At 39.6% G+C, this 17,109-nt stretch overlaps 1 protein-coding gene across 8 annotated transcripts in view; it reads right to left on the bottom strand.

The window, feature by feature from the left end:
• The window catches only part of FKTN (fukutin), an 88,209-nt gene that overhangs the window by 21,913 nt on the left and 49,187 nt on the right, over positions 1-17,109 (bottom strand). For 4 of the 8 annotated variants that reach the window (XM_060408993.1, XM_060408991.1, XM_060408992.1 and 1 more), the window contains one exon: positions 12,944-13,041. In XM_060408993.1, the coding sequence (XP_060264976.1) occupies positions 12,944-13,041 (98 nt within the window). Of the gene's footprint in view, positions 1-6,170; positions 13,042-17,109 lie in introns of those variants that run through there. The other 4 variants (XM_042242932.2, XM_060408988.1, XM_060408989.1 and 1 more) reach the window with 2 other exon arrangements.

Consider the following 17,109-nt stretch of genomic DNA (forward strand, 5'->3'; position numbering starts at 1 on the left):
TCAATTTCAGTGCTTGTAATTGCATTGTTCATAATTTCTATTTCTCCCTGGTTCAGTCTTCCAAGACTGAATCTGTCCATTTCGTCCAGGTTATCCATTTTATTGCCATATAGTTGTTCATAATAGTCTCTTATAATCCTTTATATTTCTGCATTGTCTGTTGTAATCTCTCCTTTTTCATGTCTAGTTTTGTGGATTTGATTCCTCTTTTCTTGATGAGTCTGGCTAAACGTTTGTCAATTTTATCTTCTCAAAGAATCAGCTTTTAGTTTTATTAATCTTCGCTATTCTTTCATTTCTTTTTCATTTATTTCTGCTCAGATCTTTATGATTTCTTTCCTTCTACTAATTTTTTTTTGTTGTTGTTCTTCTTTTTACAGTCATCTTAGCTGTAAAGTTAGGTTGTCTATTCAATGTTTTTCTCGTTTCTTGCGGTAGGATTGTATTGCTATAAACTTCCCTCTTGGGACTTCTTCCGCTGCATCCCATAGGTTTTGAGTTGTCTTGTTTCATTGTCATTTGTTTCTAGAAATTTTTTTATTTCCCTCTTGGTTTCTTCAGTAACCTGTTGGTTATTTAGAAATGTGTTGTTTAATCTCCATGTGTTTGTGATTCTTACAGCTTTTTTTCTTGTAGTTGATATCTAGTATCATAGCACTGTGGTCAGAGAAGATGCTTGATACGATTTCAATTTTCTTATATTTACTGAGGTTTGATTTGTTACCCAAAAAGTGGTCTATCCTGGAGAATGTTCCATGTGCACTTGAGAAGATGTATTATTCTGCATTTGGATGGAATGTCCTGACAATATCAATGAGATCCATCTCATCTAATGTATCATTTAAGACTTGTGTTTCTTATTAATTTTCTGTTTTGATGACTGTCCTTTGGTGTGAGTGGGGTGTTAAAGTCTCCTACTATTATTGTGTTACTGTCAATTTCCCCTTTTATGTCTGTTAGTGTTTGTCTTATGTATTGAGGTGCTCCTATGTTGGGTGCATAGATATTTACAATTGTTATGTCTTCCTCTTGGATTGATCCCTTGATTATTATGTAGTGTCCTTCCTTATCTCGTGTAATCTTCTTTATTTTAAGGTCTATTTTGTCTGATATGAGGATTTCTATAGCATTCTTTTGCTTCCCATTTGCATGGAATATATTTTTCCGTCCTCTCACTTTCAGTCTATATGTATCTTGAATCTGAAGTGGGTTTCTTGTAGACAGCATATATATGGGTCTTGTTTTTGTATCCATTCGGCCACTCTGTGTCTTTTGGTTGGAGCATTTAGTCCATTTACATTTAAAGTAATCATTGATATATATGTTCCTATTGTCACTTTCTTAATTGTTTGGGGTTGATTTTGTAGATCCTTTTTCTTCTCTTGTATTTCTTGACTATTTAAGTCCCTTTAACATTTGTTGTAAAGCTGCTTTGTGGTACTGAATTCTCTTAACTTTTGCTTGTCTGAAAAGCTTTTTATTTCTCCATCAGTTTTGAATGAGATCCTTGCCGGGTACAGTAATCTTGGTTGAAGATTTTTCCCTTTCAGTCCTTTAAATATATCCTGCCATTCCCTTCTGGCCTGCAGAGTTTCTGCTGAAAGATCAGCTATTAAGCATATGGGGTTTCCCTTGTATGTTACTCCCTTGCTGCTTTTAATATTTTTTCTTTGTATTTAGTCTTTGTTAGTTTGATTAGTTTGTGTCTTGTCCCATTTCTCCTTGGGTTTATCCTGTATTGGACTCTTTGTGCCCTCTTGGACTTGATTGACTATTTCCTTTTCCATATTGCAGAAATTTTCAACTATAATCTCTTCAAAAATTTTCTCATACACTTTCTTTTTCACTTCTTCTTCTGGGACCCCTATAATTCTAATGTTGGTGTGTTTGATATTGTCCTAGAGGTCTCTAAGAATATCCTCAGTTCTTTTCATTCTTTTTACTTTATACTGCTTTTCAGAAGTTATTTCTACCAATTTATCTTCCAGCTCACTGATTCATTCTTCTGCTTCAGATATTCTGCTATTAATTCCTTCTAGAGTATTTTTAATTTCAGTAATTGTGTTGTCTCTGTATGTTTATTCTTTAATTCTTCTAGGTCTTTGTTGATTAATTCTTGCATTTTCTCCATTTTGTTTTCAAGGTTTTTGATATTCCTTACTATCATTATTCTTAATTCTTTTTCAGGGAGTTTGCCTATTTCCTCATTTATTTGGACTTTCGTATTTTTAGTTTGTTCCTTCATTTGTGTAGTATTTCTCTGACTTTTCATTATTTTTTTTTAACTTATTGTGTTTGAGGTCTCCTTTTCTCAGCCTTCAAGATTGAATTCTTTCTTCCTTTTGGTTTCTGCCCTAAGGTTGGTCCAGTGGTTTGTGTAAGCTTCATACAGGGTGAGAGTTGTGCTGAGTTTCTGTTTGTTTTTCCTCTGAAGGGCAAGGCTGAATGAGGTGGTAATTCTGTCTGCTGATTATTTGGTTTGTATTTTTGTTTTTGTTGTTTATATGAGGCATCCTGCACAGGTGCTACTGGTGGTTGGGTGATGCCAGGTCTTGTATTTAAGTGTTTCCTGTGTGTGAGTTCTCACTATTTGATACTCCCTAGAGCTAATTCTCTGGTAGTCTAGGGTCTTGGAGTCAGTGCTCTCACTCCAAAGGCTCAGGGCTTGATCTCTGGTCAGGAATGAAGATTCCAGAGGTGGTTTTTTTAATGGCATTAAGTGAGATTAAAACAAATATCCAAAAACGAGAAACCAAAGGTGAACCCCAGACAAGTGACAGTTACAAAATCAGGCAAATAATAATAATGAAATATACACATATACATATCCACCCATGAGCAAAGTCAAAACAATCCAACAAAAATAAAGTACAATAGATTGACCCGGCAAACAAAGGAAATAAATAATCATATTTACCAGTTAAGAACAAAACTAAGTACAAAGTGGAAAACAAAACCAAAGAAGGGTACCAAGCAGGGAATAAAGCAATGAAAACAAAAATAACAAATATGTTGAGAGGAAAGAAAAGAAAGAAAGAATAGATAAGGAAAGTTAAGTCGAGGTAGATGAAGAAGATTTATATACAGTAAAGTAACTGCAAGGGGAAAAGAACAGGAGGAAAGGCAAGCTAAGGAGTAAATGTAGAAAAAATATAATAGGTTTAAAATAATTAAAGGTTAAAAATATAAAAAAGAGAAAAGAAAAGAAGAAAAAACAGAAGAAAAAAAGAAAAAAAGGAAAACACCACAGAACTGCAAAAGCCCAACATAGATGCAGAGGTTTAGAACAACAATAAAAAAATGTGACTGAATATACACATATACATATACACCCATAAGCAAAATCAAAACAGTCCAACAAAAATAAAGTACAATAGACTGACCTGACAAACAAAGGAAACCAAAAATTATATCTACCAGAACAAAAGTAACTAAAGCACAAACTGGAAAACAAAACTAAAGCAAGGTGCCAATTGGGGAAGAAAGCAAAGAAAATAAAACTAACAAATATGTTGAGAGGAATGGAAAGAAAGAAAAGAAAGAAAGAATATATATGCAAAGTTAAATAGAGGTAGATAAAGAAGATTTATATATATTAAGGATTAACTGCAAGGGGGAAAGAACAGTAGGAAATGCAAACAAAGGAATAAATGTAGAAAAGTAATAATAGGTTTAAAAAATTAAAATTTAAAAAAAAGAGAAAAGAAAAATAAAAAAGGAAAACTCCCCAGAATTGCAAAAGTCCAATGTAGAGGCAGATGTTTATAACAAAAGTAAAAACTGTGACCGAGGAAAAAAAGTAAAAAAAGAAAAGCTCAAAAGCTTAATTAGATTTCACAGTGCCAATAAAATCAACAACTACAACGGGGGGGTAGGGGGTTGGGGGGATGGGGGGTGGGGGAGGTGGGGGGGTGGGGGGGTGGGGGGGTGGGAGGGAGAAAAGGAAAAAACTCCAAAAGAATCAATAGAACAAGCCAAAACATAAGAATAAATGTTTTTCTTGAGTCACTGCTGTCAGAGTTCTTTCACTCGCTGGGAGTCACAGTCCACCTCACCTCCCTAGGATGCCCTCCAACACTGTGCTGATCTCTGGACCTGTTGTGGGGGCTCTCAGATTCTAATCTGGTCTTACTCCTCTGTGTTTTGTCTCCAATGTCCACAGCTATCAGAACTAGTGTGTTTTCTTTTTGTGGGAGCTCTAAATGACCTTTTATATATTCCACAGACACAGAGTCTGCCTAGTTATCATATGGATTTAATCTGCAGCTTGTACAGCTGGTGGGAAGGTTTTGGGTCTTCTTCTTTAGTCACACTGCCCCTGGGTTTCAATTGTGGTTTTATTTCCACCTCTGCGTGTGGGTTGTCCACTGGAGTTTGCTCCTGAGGCTGCCCTGAAGGACTTGGGTTTGCCCCTGTGAGGGCCAGGTGTGGAGGTGGTGCAGCTGCTTGGATTGCAGGGGTTCTGGTAGCACCAGGTACTTCGGGTAGTTGGCAGGTAGGGCAGCAGGAAATATAGTGCTTTAGAAAGGTATGGCAACCAGTATTGGCGAATACACTCCAGTATTCTTGCCCAGAGAATCCCTCTCCCTGACAGAGAAGCCTGGAAGGTCACACTCTATAGGGTCTCAGTCAGACACTCCCAAAGCGACCCTGGGAACATAGATGCAAGACTTTTTTTGCCTGTGGCAGCTCTACCCCAGTGAGAGTTGAGCATGAAGTTGGCACAACTGCTTGGCTTGCAGGGACCCTGGCTGTGCCAAGTGTGCAGGGACACAGACTGCCTCTACTGCAGGAGTTATGACCCTATCAGAGTCTTTTTTCGAGCCTCTTGTAGCTAGCGATCAGAAGGCCTCTTTGGCCAGTCTTTCTCTGTAGCTCTGCCCATTCAGGCACTTAGAGAGCTCTCTTGCCCAGGGTCCTCTATTATTTAGCGTGTCAGGCACATAGAGGGGGACCCCTGGCTGGGGTCCTACTCTGTAGTTTGGCATGTCAGGCACTTAAAGGGGCACCCTGGGTGAGGTCCTACTCTGTAGTTCAGTGCATCCGGAGTTTGATGGGCCAGCCTTTCTATTGTTCAGCTGCCAATGCTGGCGTGTTGGGGGAGAGAGGCTATGGTGATGGCTCCAGCCCCTATGCGTGACTGAGCACGGCCTTTAGCCTTGCTTCCACTGCCACCTGGCTTTCCTCCATAGGCATTTCCCACCACAATCTCTTCCCTCACATCCCCTCAATCCATCTCTCCAGTCAACAGCAGCCCTCACCCTGGGATTGCTCCACAATCCCTATACTCCAGCTCCCAGCCGCTGTGCCTTCCAGGGGATCTATGTCCCTTTCCAGGGTATATATGGCTGTGGCGAGGACTGTCTGATTCTCACTCCATTTAGGCTGCCACAGATCAGCTGTTTCACTCTCAGCCTTAAATGTTTCTCCTCTGACTCAGACAATTGCCCTGATGGGATTGGACCCCTGCTTCAGTTCCCCCATTTTCCAAGGTCAGGTCCAATCCTACTAACACTTCTGTTTTCCCCCCTACTTCCTTCGTCCTACCGAGTTTTGCACGGGTCTATATGTTCTTTACCGCTGGTCAGGTACTCCTGTCCACTCTCAGCTGGTGTTCTGCATGCACTTCTGTGTCTGAAGGTGTATTCCTGATGTTTCCATGGAGAGAGATGTATTCCATGTCCACCTACTCCTCTGCCATCTTGTTCTCCAGTTGAGCATATTTTTATGTCAGTCTCTAATTTCCTTTTTTCTGCTCCATTGATCTGTCTATCCCTTTACCAATACCACTCTGCCTTAGTTTGCTAGGGCTGCCTAACAAAGTGTGACAGACCAGGTGGCTTAAAATAGAAATTGATTTTCTCACAGTTCTGGAGGCTTAGATCAAGGTGTTGGCAGGACTGGTTTCTTCTGAGGGCCTCTCTCCTTGGCTTGTAGATGGCCATCCTCTCCCTAAATCTTCACCTGATCTTCCCTCTGTGCTTGTCTGAATCCTAATCTTTTCTTATAAGGATACCATTCATATTGAATTAGGGTCCAACCATAAAACCTATCTCACCTTAATTTGAGAAGTACTGTACTGGTGGCAAGATTACTATTCTACTAGATTGCTTATGAATGTTAATGGCTATTATTTCTACTACAAGCTTTAAAAATAAACACAAAATATCTCAAGTGATTAGAAAAATTTTATTCATCATCCCAAACAGGATTATATATTACAAATTCTGATCAAAATATTAAAGGTGTTTTCAGTAGTACCACAAACTATCTGTACCTGAAGATAAAGTCAAATAGTAAACTAAATGGCAACCCATGCCAGTATTCTTGCCTGGAGAATCCCATGGACAGAAGAGCCTGGCAGGCTACAGTCCATGGGGTCACAAAGTGTTGGGCACGACTTAGCAACTAAACAAAGTATACACTGAAATTTACTCACATTTAAAATATCACTTTGTTTAGAAAAATTAACATTTTTCTGGTTATGATGTAAGACACACAAATAGCTACTTTGATTTTTATTTAACAAACACATGAACCATTCCCCATGCTCCGAATGAGTCATCATGAGTCTATAAAATCTTGTAATTTTTTTAATGGTACTTGAGACAGTTTACATTGTTTTATAGAACAAAATACAATACTTCTAATTCTCCTCATACTGCCTTTCAACTCTACGGTGAGAGCTGTGCATAAAAACATAGCAGCTTGGGTAGCTCATGGGTTGCAACATAATCTCCACATTGGGTTGGGCTGGGGGATGGCAAGGAAGGCATTCTAAGATATAAGTTCTGAGAATAAAGAAACAGAGATTTCCCTCAAGAAAATTTATACTTGTCTCCTTTATAAGCACAGGTCCCATACAAAAAGTATTATCACTGAATTGCTCTGTCTGACTTATAAGCTATAATTAAGATTCCAGTCTGATGTGGAGCAGCTTAAAATAGCATCACACACCCTGTTGATTCTTGCCTAGTTGAAACAGAAACATAAATTTGAGGGAAGAAGGTGGAAATGATTATTATCAATTCCCCTTTAATAATACTAATATAGGTATCCATGGGCACAGAAAATTAAGTAAAGTAAGTATTCCAAATTCTCTCCCTCTCCAAATCGCTTATGCCTGATTTTGGCTGGGCAGAGATTTACTAATAAGGAGGTGAGGGTTTACTTCCAGGAAAAGCTATAATAGTGAGACAGAAGTTCAGGGCAGAGCAAGCACCAAATACAGGGCAGTACAGAGAGTGACCTGCTTGGGACCTAGGAACTAGGTAGCATGTGGAGTAGCAGAAGGAGAGCCTAGAAGACAAGCGCTTGACCAGTAAAGTGAACAGACCTGCTCAATTTAGAGAAGGGAGCACCATGGTACTATCTCTGAATTCATAAACCATACAATTCAATGCCTTGTTATAATGAAACATCCTTTTTTTCCTAAGCAAATTTAGTCATGCAATCTTCTGAGTAGGGACTGTGTCCTACCCCAGTGTCTCCCATCCCATTTGAAGAATTATTAGAAAAGGATTTGGAAGTAAGAAACAGAACATTTCTTGAGTATTTACCTAATTCTAGGTTGATACTAGGTACACTTCATTTAAACCTAACTTTAAAAAGTCAGAAATATCCATCATTTCACCAATTCACTCATATGGAAACTGAAGCTATGAGGTTCCCTACCATAAATCCCACATAATGAAGCTGGGACTCAAACGCCTGCATAATTTAAAACTTTGTGCCCTTTTATGCTAACATGCCACTTTCCGTAAGTGACATGTCAGAAGTGACTACCCTCGGCTGCAGGTCAGGAAGCAACAGTTAGAAGTGAACATGGACCAACAGACTGGTTCCAAATAGGAAAAGGAGTACATCAAGGCTGTATATTGTCACCCTGCTTATTTAACTTATATGCAGAGTACATCATGAGAAACGCTAGGCTGGAGGAAGCACAAGCTGGAATCAAGATTGCCGGGAGAAATATCAATAACCTCAGATATGCAGATGACACCACCCTTATGGCAGAAAGTGAAGAAGAACTAAAGAGCCTCTTGATGAAAGTGAAAGAGGAGAGTGAAAAAGTTGGCTTAAAGCTCAACATTCAGAAAACGAAGATCACGGTATCTGGGTCCCATCACTTCATGGGAAATAGATGGGGAAACAGTGGAAACAGTGTCAGAATTTATTTTGGGGGGCTCCAAAATCACTGCAGATGGTGACTGCAGCCATGAAATTAAAAGACTCTTACTCCTTGGAAGGAAAGTTATGATCAACCTAGACAGCATATTAAAAAGCAGAGACGTTACTTTGTCAACAAAGGTCCGTCTAGTCAAGGCTATGGTTTTCCAGTGGTCATGTATGGATGTGAGAGTTGGACTGTGAAGAAAGCTGAGCACCGAAGAATTGATGCTTTTGAACTGTGGAGTTAGAGAAGACTCTCAAGAGTCCCTTGGACTGCAAGGAGATCCAACCAGTCCATTCTAAAGGAGATCAGTCCTGGGTGTTCATTGGAAGGACTGATGTTGAAGCTGAAACTCCAATACTTTGGCCACCTGATGCTGTCTCATTAGAAAAGACCCTGATGCTGGTAAAGACTGAGGGCAGGAGAAGGGCATGACAGAGAATGAGGTAGTTGGATGGCATCACCGACTCAATGGACATGGGTTTGGGTGGACTCCGGGAGTTGGTGATGGACTCCGGGAGTTGGTGATGGACAGGGAGGCCTGGCATGCCACGGTTTATGGGGTCACAAAGAGTTGGACACGACTGAGCGACTGAATTGAACTGAGCCTGGGTCTTAGTGACAGAGGAAGAGGAGGAAGAAAGAGAAATAGCTGCTGGGACATTTCTTCAGAGAAATCCTCTTGACTGATCAAAAACTAGAATTTTTCCGAGGCTTTAAAGCTGTTACAAATTATGACTATGTGTTAGAAGATGGGAATGTGGCACTTTCTCTGACCAGGTTTTGAGGGAGAAATGTCCCCTGAGGATTTATAACATGGAGAACAAAAGAACTGTTCAGTTTCCAGAAGATGGAACTAGGGACTTACAGACATTGGCAGCCTTAGCCTTGTGACAGTGGGTGAGGGTTTACTGGAGTGTGCGAACTCACTACAAGTGTGTTTCCTAGATACAGCTCTGGTCCCAATCTATAAACCCCTGCTTTCCTATGTAATTTCTTGCTGTCCTATGTGCCATTTGAAGTTTTATAGCCTAAAAGGCTAGAATCCATGGTTTAGGGTCACAAAGAAAAAAGAAATGAGCACAGTCTATTCTCAATTACTTGCATCCATAAGAGAGTATCAATAAAGAGTAAGAGAAAGGAGTCTGCAGAAATTGGCACTTCGTGGACTGTTGCTAATGGTTTCCTAGAGAAATGGAAGGTACAAGTAGAAATGGGATACATCTTGAGCCTAAGGGAATCAGATGCTCCTGGATATTAAGAATATCATGACCAAAGGCTAATGCCTCTAAACATGAACTATTTCACCGTTTGGAGATAAGGTATGTTTTAGATAAAGTTATGAAGACAGTGTAAGCATTCTGGACAAGAAAGAAACACTTCCCTTTATCACCTCAGGCTCTCAATCTGAGCAGAAAGATATTAAGTGGGGAATGGCAAAAACATCCTGTAAACTTCTCGGTCAAGCATGTTAAGCAGGCATAAAGATTCTGTGCTGTGGGACTTCCCTGGTGGTCCAGTGGTTAAGACTTGGTGCTTCCTGTGCAAGGGGTACAGATTTGATCCCTGGCTGGGGAACAAAGGTCCCACATGCTGAATGTAAGTGCTAGTCATTCATGTCTGACTCCTTGCGATCCCATGGACTGTAGCTTGCCAGGCTCCTCTGTCCATGGATTTCTCCAAGCAAAAATAGTGGAGTAGGGTAGCCATTCCCTTCTCCAGCGGATCTTCCTGACACAACCAAAAAAATTTTTTTAATTAAAAAAAAAAGACGCTGTCCTGTGATCAGTGAAACAGGCATGTACTGGGAGTCACGGCACTCTTTGAGTTAAGAGACCCACCTGTTTCTTGCTCAGCTCACTCCTTTCTGTGCTTGTTTATTCAGCTATAAAATAAAAGGGTTAAAATGAATGTTGCAGTGAGGCTCCCTCTGGCTCTTAAAATTCAAGGGCAAGCTGATTTTCACATGAGTGCTAATGTGTTTGGGGGAATGGTGGCACACATTCTGCCATCTAGTGGTCATATTTCGGGGTTTGTCCCACTGCTCAGCTTCTCAGGATGGCTCCGTTTGGAGAATTGAGATTTTATTCCAGGATCCAGATGTCAGCAGTTGCAGCAGAGGCGAGAAGGACAAGAGCTCCCTGCTTAGAGAAGGAATGAATGGCCACCTGGTTGTCAAGTGAGAGACTGTCAATCTTGACTCTCAGCACCTCTCTGGGGACATCCATGGATGTATAACTTCTACCAAGTTAACATAAGAGGTTTTCTCCTGGGAAGGCAGGCAAACTGTACATGGAAATGGTCAGATTAGGAAAATTACTGCTGGAATATGCAGGTGAGGAAAGAAAAGTGATCTGATGAGGCGCTGATTAGCGGATCCAAGGTCTCTGGTCACTTAGCAGAGGGCAAGGTTAAGAAGCCAGAATGAAGTATAACTGAATCTATCAGAGCAAGCCTGGCCTTCAGAGTGTAGGGAAGGGCTTTCATTCTGCAAAGGATCCAAGATCTGATGCCTGTGAAACCAGAAGACAGTCAAAAAAAAAGGTATTTGAGCAGCCAGTTGTGTACAGGGGGATAGATATGGAACCTCTATCATAATGTGGACACAAGATAGTTTAGACTCTGAACCCTTCAGGGACAGATAAAAAGAAATAACCTAAAAAGAGTGGGTAAGACCCTCCCACCCTGGCGAACAGTGGGAAACCCAGTCTGAAATGGGTAGAAATGTTTAGTGTATGCACTTCTAGATGTTAAGTTTGCGCAAACGTTTCTCACTAAACAAGCTGGATTTTGCCCAGGAACACTAAAATTACCTGTTAAAATTTTTCGATCATGAAAAAGAAAAAGTTAAGGTTCAGCTATTTAGAATTTGGGTATAATTTCTATGGGCTGATTTTCTAGCAAAGAGAAAGTTGATTACAATGACCTGTCATTTGGGGACAAGTTTACTGGTAACCCTAAAAACTTAATTATGTTATTTATGAGTAGACCCAATGACAATGCACTGAAAGTTCATCCTAAGAGAGGAAGGTCATTGGTTATCATGTATCAAAAAAAGTTGTTATTTTTTAATTTGGAGTGGTGTGGTCATAGGTTGTACATTTTCCCAACTTTGCTTTAGGAAAACTTTCAGCCCATTCTCTCTTCTGGTTTCCATCTATGATATTACTATTATTCTCTAGTTTTAGAGGAAAATCTGCCAGTTTGGTCCAGAAAGTAGTCCTAAGCAGCCTAGATAAAATGTAAGATGGCTTCCTATCCTGGACAAAGAAAAAATAGCATGCTTCCTGGGCCTGATATCCCTTTACCTGTCACTTAAAATACACAGTCAAAGTGACTCATGAAGAGATGCGGAGACACAGCCATCCTAGCCCACTCAGAGATGCATCTTCAAGGGAGAAAAGAAAGCAGGGGTTTCAGAGTGGGCAGTACTTGATAAAGTTGGGATGTTTCAGTTCTTGCTTCCCCCCAATATTCAATAGAGAGGACAACTGGGAATGGATGCAAACTTTATAAACACGATGGTCTCGGGTGGGGAACAGCTGCCAGGTTTGCCACTCATGTGCATTTCAGAGTCCTGATGAAGTATTGGAGAGGAGAGGGAACAGGCAGGTTTACATACCATGGAAACTGGTTCATAGGCCATAAGTGAAAGATATGGAACTGTAATTGATGAATAAATACAATGAGGAGTACATTTAGAAAAAGTAGAGGTATTTCTATTAATATTTTAGGGTTAACATTAAAATTGGGATTGATAAAGATTATAAATTCATAAAATATTAAGTGACCATGAATCGCTCATATTTTACCTATTGATTGAGAATGAAATAAGGAAAATAAGTTTTATGAAATCACAGCCCTTTTGAAATCATGTCTGGTAGCATAGTCTCACTTGAATGATTTGTCAAATGAGTACTATCAGGTCAATGAAAATATTCTCACAATGGCTGGAAATTGAAGCATCACACACACATAAGTTTTCTTTTCACTTCAAATATGAAAATAGAAGGTGTATGGAAATTTACATATCTTTGACAAGACTAGAAATGAACTGTCATTTTCTTATATGATGCCCTGTGCTCTAAATCAATTCCACACCAGGTTGCTTGTAAAAGGAATCGCCTCACATCTTTTCTTGACATCACCTGAAATCTGACCACTTGATTATTAACTCAGCCTCCACAACCTTAAAAGTAGCCCTAACATACAGGCTTAAAGGAGTTAAAATTTTACTGGTATATACCCTTCCTTAATTGCACCTGGTAAGCCCACCTTCCGGTGCAAACATTATTTAACATTCTGAAAGCACTTACAGAACATATCATGTTCTATATAAGGAATATTCTTCAAAGGGTGAGGGGGTTTCCCTCAAAGGAACTGGGTTGCTTAACAAAGGGAGGGGGAAAAGAGGCAGGCATCTGTCTCACTCATGTCTGCCTCGCCACTGTAACCTAGTTCACCTGGCACATGGAGACTCTAATAAATGTCAGATGAGAGAATTGTATCAGATGGCTCAGGAGTTAGGACTCTGTATCTTCAAACGTCTCATATTTCTTTGGTTCCTACTTATGTTTGACATGTATCTTTTTAAACAGTCATCTCCCTTTTGTGCAGGAGGGGAACTCTATTAATACCATTTCGACCTACTGTCTCAGTACAATTGGATAACTTCATCCCACTCAGAAACAGGCCAGACTCCATTGGGCGACACATTTGGGGGAGAACGCTTCCAGTCCCATGTCTTTATAGGAATCTTCCAGGTCTTACCATAGTTGGCTTCGATGTATTCGATGGTTTCACAGGGCACACGAAACTTTGTGTCTACAAACTCAGTCCAGCACAGTGTAAACTTGGGAAACAGGTACCTGTGGCAAAACAGGCAATGTGGAAAGGAGTTAGGCTCCAACAGTGGAAGTTTAGCTAAGGAACCCACAGCTAGTGTACTCTGGGCCAAAGGACAGTCCTCTTCCACTAAACAGCTTTGGGGAACAGATACAGGGGACATTTTGTTGTTAATTGTCTAGCATCTCCTTCCTTTCTAATGTTAACTGTATCCCAATTTCACTCCCCTAGTCCCAGTCCCTACGGTCCAAAAGTGGCTGACTCCACTCCTAGGCTCCAGAGATGGGCAAAAAAGACTCAGACCTAACCAGTAAATTATAGTCATTAGGTCAGGGAAGGGAATTTACACAAATTAGGCAAATGGAAGTCATTCTTGGAATTTCTGTTGGAACTACCGGGGGAAGAAGTGTTCTTGTGCAGAGGTTTCTAAGCTGTGGGATGGAAGCTGAGAACTGCCGGTGGCCAGCTTTGTTGTTAGCAGGGAGAGCCTGTCTGAGACTGCAGTTAAAGCAAAAAGTTGCCAAAAGAAGGAGGCAAATGATAAGAGTCTGGAAAACCCTGGGGAAGTGTTTGGGTTTGGCCGTGACAATTCCTTGAGGTGAAGTCGCTCAGTCGTGTCCGACTCTTTGCGACCCCATAGATTGTAGCCTACCAGGCTCCTCCTTCCATGGGGTTTTTCCAGGCAAGAGTACTGGAGTGGGTTGCCATTTCCTTCTCCAGAGGATATTCTCAACCCAGGGATCGAACCTGGGTCTCCCACATTGTAGGCAGACGCTTTACCATCTGAGCCACCAGGGAAGCCCTAAATATATAAATATTCTTTTTAAATACATTTCTAGTATTTGAAATTCATATACATCGAGGGAGGTACATATAGCAAGTGAGAGAGGAAACAAAACCTTCCTAGTTAGCCAAAGAACCTAAATCAATCCTGGCAATATATGACATTTTCCAACAACAGCATCACAAATACTTGTGTCTTTGTGACAGGTCAAGTTAATTTCTCTGTCCTGGGTTTCACTGTGGTCCTAAATGGCTTTTGATAACACTAGAGAGCTAAAGAAGAAATTCCCAGGCTCAGTCAGAGTATTTCTTAAACTCTTTTTCTAACTTGCACAGTACTGAGAATTTCATACCACAATATGTGAACAAGGTAAGACCCAATATATATTGGCTTTTTAAGCAAAGCTTCACCCCACCCCCTCCTCAGATGCAGGAATAGAGATCCTATGCTTGGATGTTCTGTACTTCAACAATAATTCTCTGAAAAAAAAAAAACAGTTATACAAACCACCTTCTTCCTGCTCTGCCTTTTATCACCTGCCCTTTTTAATTTCTATTCTCAGTCTCAAACTTTTTTCTTATTTTTAATAGGTTGCACATCATTAAATCTCTATCAAATTCAAACTGCTACTAAAAGAACCCAACTAAAGAACACTAAAATAAGCAGCATCCGTGTAAGGTGATGCTTCCTTCACAGCATGGACTTTTCAGGGAAAAAGACAGGCATGACTCTAAGATGCTCTCCCAGGCTTCTTCCTTGCTTCCATTCCTCACAAGAACCCACCCCCCACTGCCCTTTTTTCCCTTTCTTTCTTTCATCTCAAATGCAAAAGAATCTCTCTAAGCTAGCCCAAGGAATATGTTATAATGAATTTAACTCAACTCATAGCAGAATTATTTCAATTAGTAAGTTTTGTTACTAAAACACATTTCTTAAAGGTATTTTGGATCAGTAAAAAGCTCTATATTACAAAGGGAACTAGCAGGTTTGTTAGATTTAAGTTTATATAGTCTATATTATAGCCTGTGTTGTTGCTTTCTGAGAAATATTTCTGTGTTGTTGCTTTCTGGGAAATATTTCTTTCCTTCACAACATGGTAAGAACCTGTAGTAATAAGATTTGAAGTAGCAATACCAGAGATGAAAGAAATGTAAAATATCAGAGGATTAAATAAAAAAGAACAGAGAAAAAACAGATTCAAAGTGTAATCATATTATAGAAAAAGGGATCTAACGGGGATGTTCTTCAAGGAAAGGTCAATTCTCATATATTTTGCTTCTCAATATCATGTTTTACTACCAGATGAACTTAAAGCCACAGATGAAAATGACAGGCTGAGCAATTCTAAAAAAGCAACAAGTCCTTTCTACCCAAACCAATAGGTGCTGGCAGTTAATAGACAATCCCAGCTGGCTTCTATGAAAAGAAGGCCACAGCAAATTTCAGTGCTGAGGAAGAAATAGGATACAGCATAGTTCCACCATCTGCTGGTCCCAATTTTACTCTGCACACTCATATTCATGGAATTGCTTATTTTGCCATGAGATATAACCATCCATCATCAGCCTCTACCGTCCTCAATCAGATGCTGGTCAGCAAAATGTCCACCTGTCTCATCTTATCAAGTTGACACACTGAAGTTGAAATGAGACAGAAATCATGGTCTATCTAGTAAAATAGGCCAGGAAACTTCTCTCTCAAATTTTATCCTCTACAGTTTTAGAAAAGAGGTACAAGAATGAAAAGAATGAAAAAACATCCCATTTAGATCCCTGGCGTGCTCCAGTCCACGGGGTCACAAAGAGTCGGACATGACTGAGTGATTGAACCGAACTGAACTGAAAAGAATGAAAACCCAGGATGACAGGGTGGGTGAGAATACTAAAAATTTTATCAAAGCTTTCATAAAATAAAATGTTCAAACTTTCACTGAACAATGAAAGATTTACAAACAAAAACAAAACATTTAAAATATATAAAGAATCTTAAATTTACTCAAAGACAATTTAACTCAAATGTTTATTTTTGTTCCTAAATAGAAATATCCCTAAAACTGTGGTTTTCTTTTCACCAGATAATTTTTAAGCCTTTCAGCAAAAAGAAAACTCCAGCTTCCTAGGAAAAGAAGGAAGGTAAACAAACCATAAAATGTAAAAACTGACTGTAAAATGGGATTGTGGAGAGGAAGTTGTGGGGGTAGGGTGTTAAGTGACTCAGAACAGCACACTCTGTCCAGGTTACCAGTGAATAATAACTAAGACTATAATATAGTCAATGTTATTTTAGCTTTTAAAGCCCAGATTAAGTTCTCCTAAGCAGTTTTTACTTTAAAGCTCTGAGATAGGATCCAAAATGTGAACAGATTTAATTCAGACTAAGCAAGCCCCAATCAGAATGTAAGTGCAAGGGATCTTATCACACACAAAAAAAATCCATTTATTTTCTATTTCATACCACTGTTACTTCATTTTAGTTTTGCAAAAAACAGTAGTTAGTATTTAGTTGGAATAGATCATTTTTTCCCTCACAGACATCCTTAAAATCTGTAAAACTACTTATTGGTGGCTGGATAAACTAATTTCATCAATTGTACAAACTATAAACATAATAGCTAAGTGACAAACACTGTTTTTACTGTTGTTAGTTAGCTAGGCTAAGTGAGAATCTATTACAACCGAATCTGACCTTTGTAAACTTAAGTTTGCATTAAACTCGAGTTGGAATAGCAAAGCCATTTTTTAAAGAATTTCTTGCAAAACAACACTAGTGTATTCTCATTACCAATTCTGTCTCCACTTTTAACTCTTAATGTCTTTTTCTTGTGTAATTGCAGTGCCTAAGCCCTCTAGCATACTGCTTAATAAAAGCAGAGACAGCACACGTTCTTAGGTTTTATTTTTTTAAGAGAAGGGCTTCTATGTTCAGAAGCCCTTCTCTTAAAATCAGGAAAAAAACAAACAAACCCTACAGCCTGTTATACAAAGTGAAGTAAGTCAGAAAGAAACAAATATTGTGTATTAACGCATATATGTAGAATCTAGAAAAATTGTACTGATGAACCTATTTGGAGGGAAGGAATGGAGACACAGATGTAGGGAACAGACCTGCAGACACAGCGGGGGAAGGAGAGGGTGGGAGGAATGGAGGAAGTAGCCAAAGGCATATATACACTATCATGTAAAATAGATAGCTGGTGAGAAGTTGCTATGTAACTCAAGGAGCCCAGCCTGGCACTCACCGAGGGGGTGGGGTGATGGGAGCTGGAAGGCTCAAGAGGGAGGGGATATATGTATAATTATGGCTAATT

This window comes from Ovis aries, chromosome 2 (assembly GCF_016772045.2).
Source record: "Ovis aries strain OAR_USU_Benz2616 breed Rambouillet chromosome 2, ARS-UI_Ramb_v3.0, whole genome shotgun sequence".
Classification (NCBI taxonomy): Eukaryota; Metazoa; Chordata; class Mammalia; order Artiodactyla; family Bovidae; genus Ovis; species Ovis aries.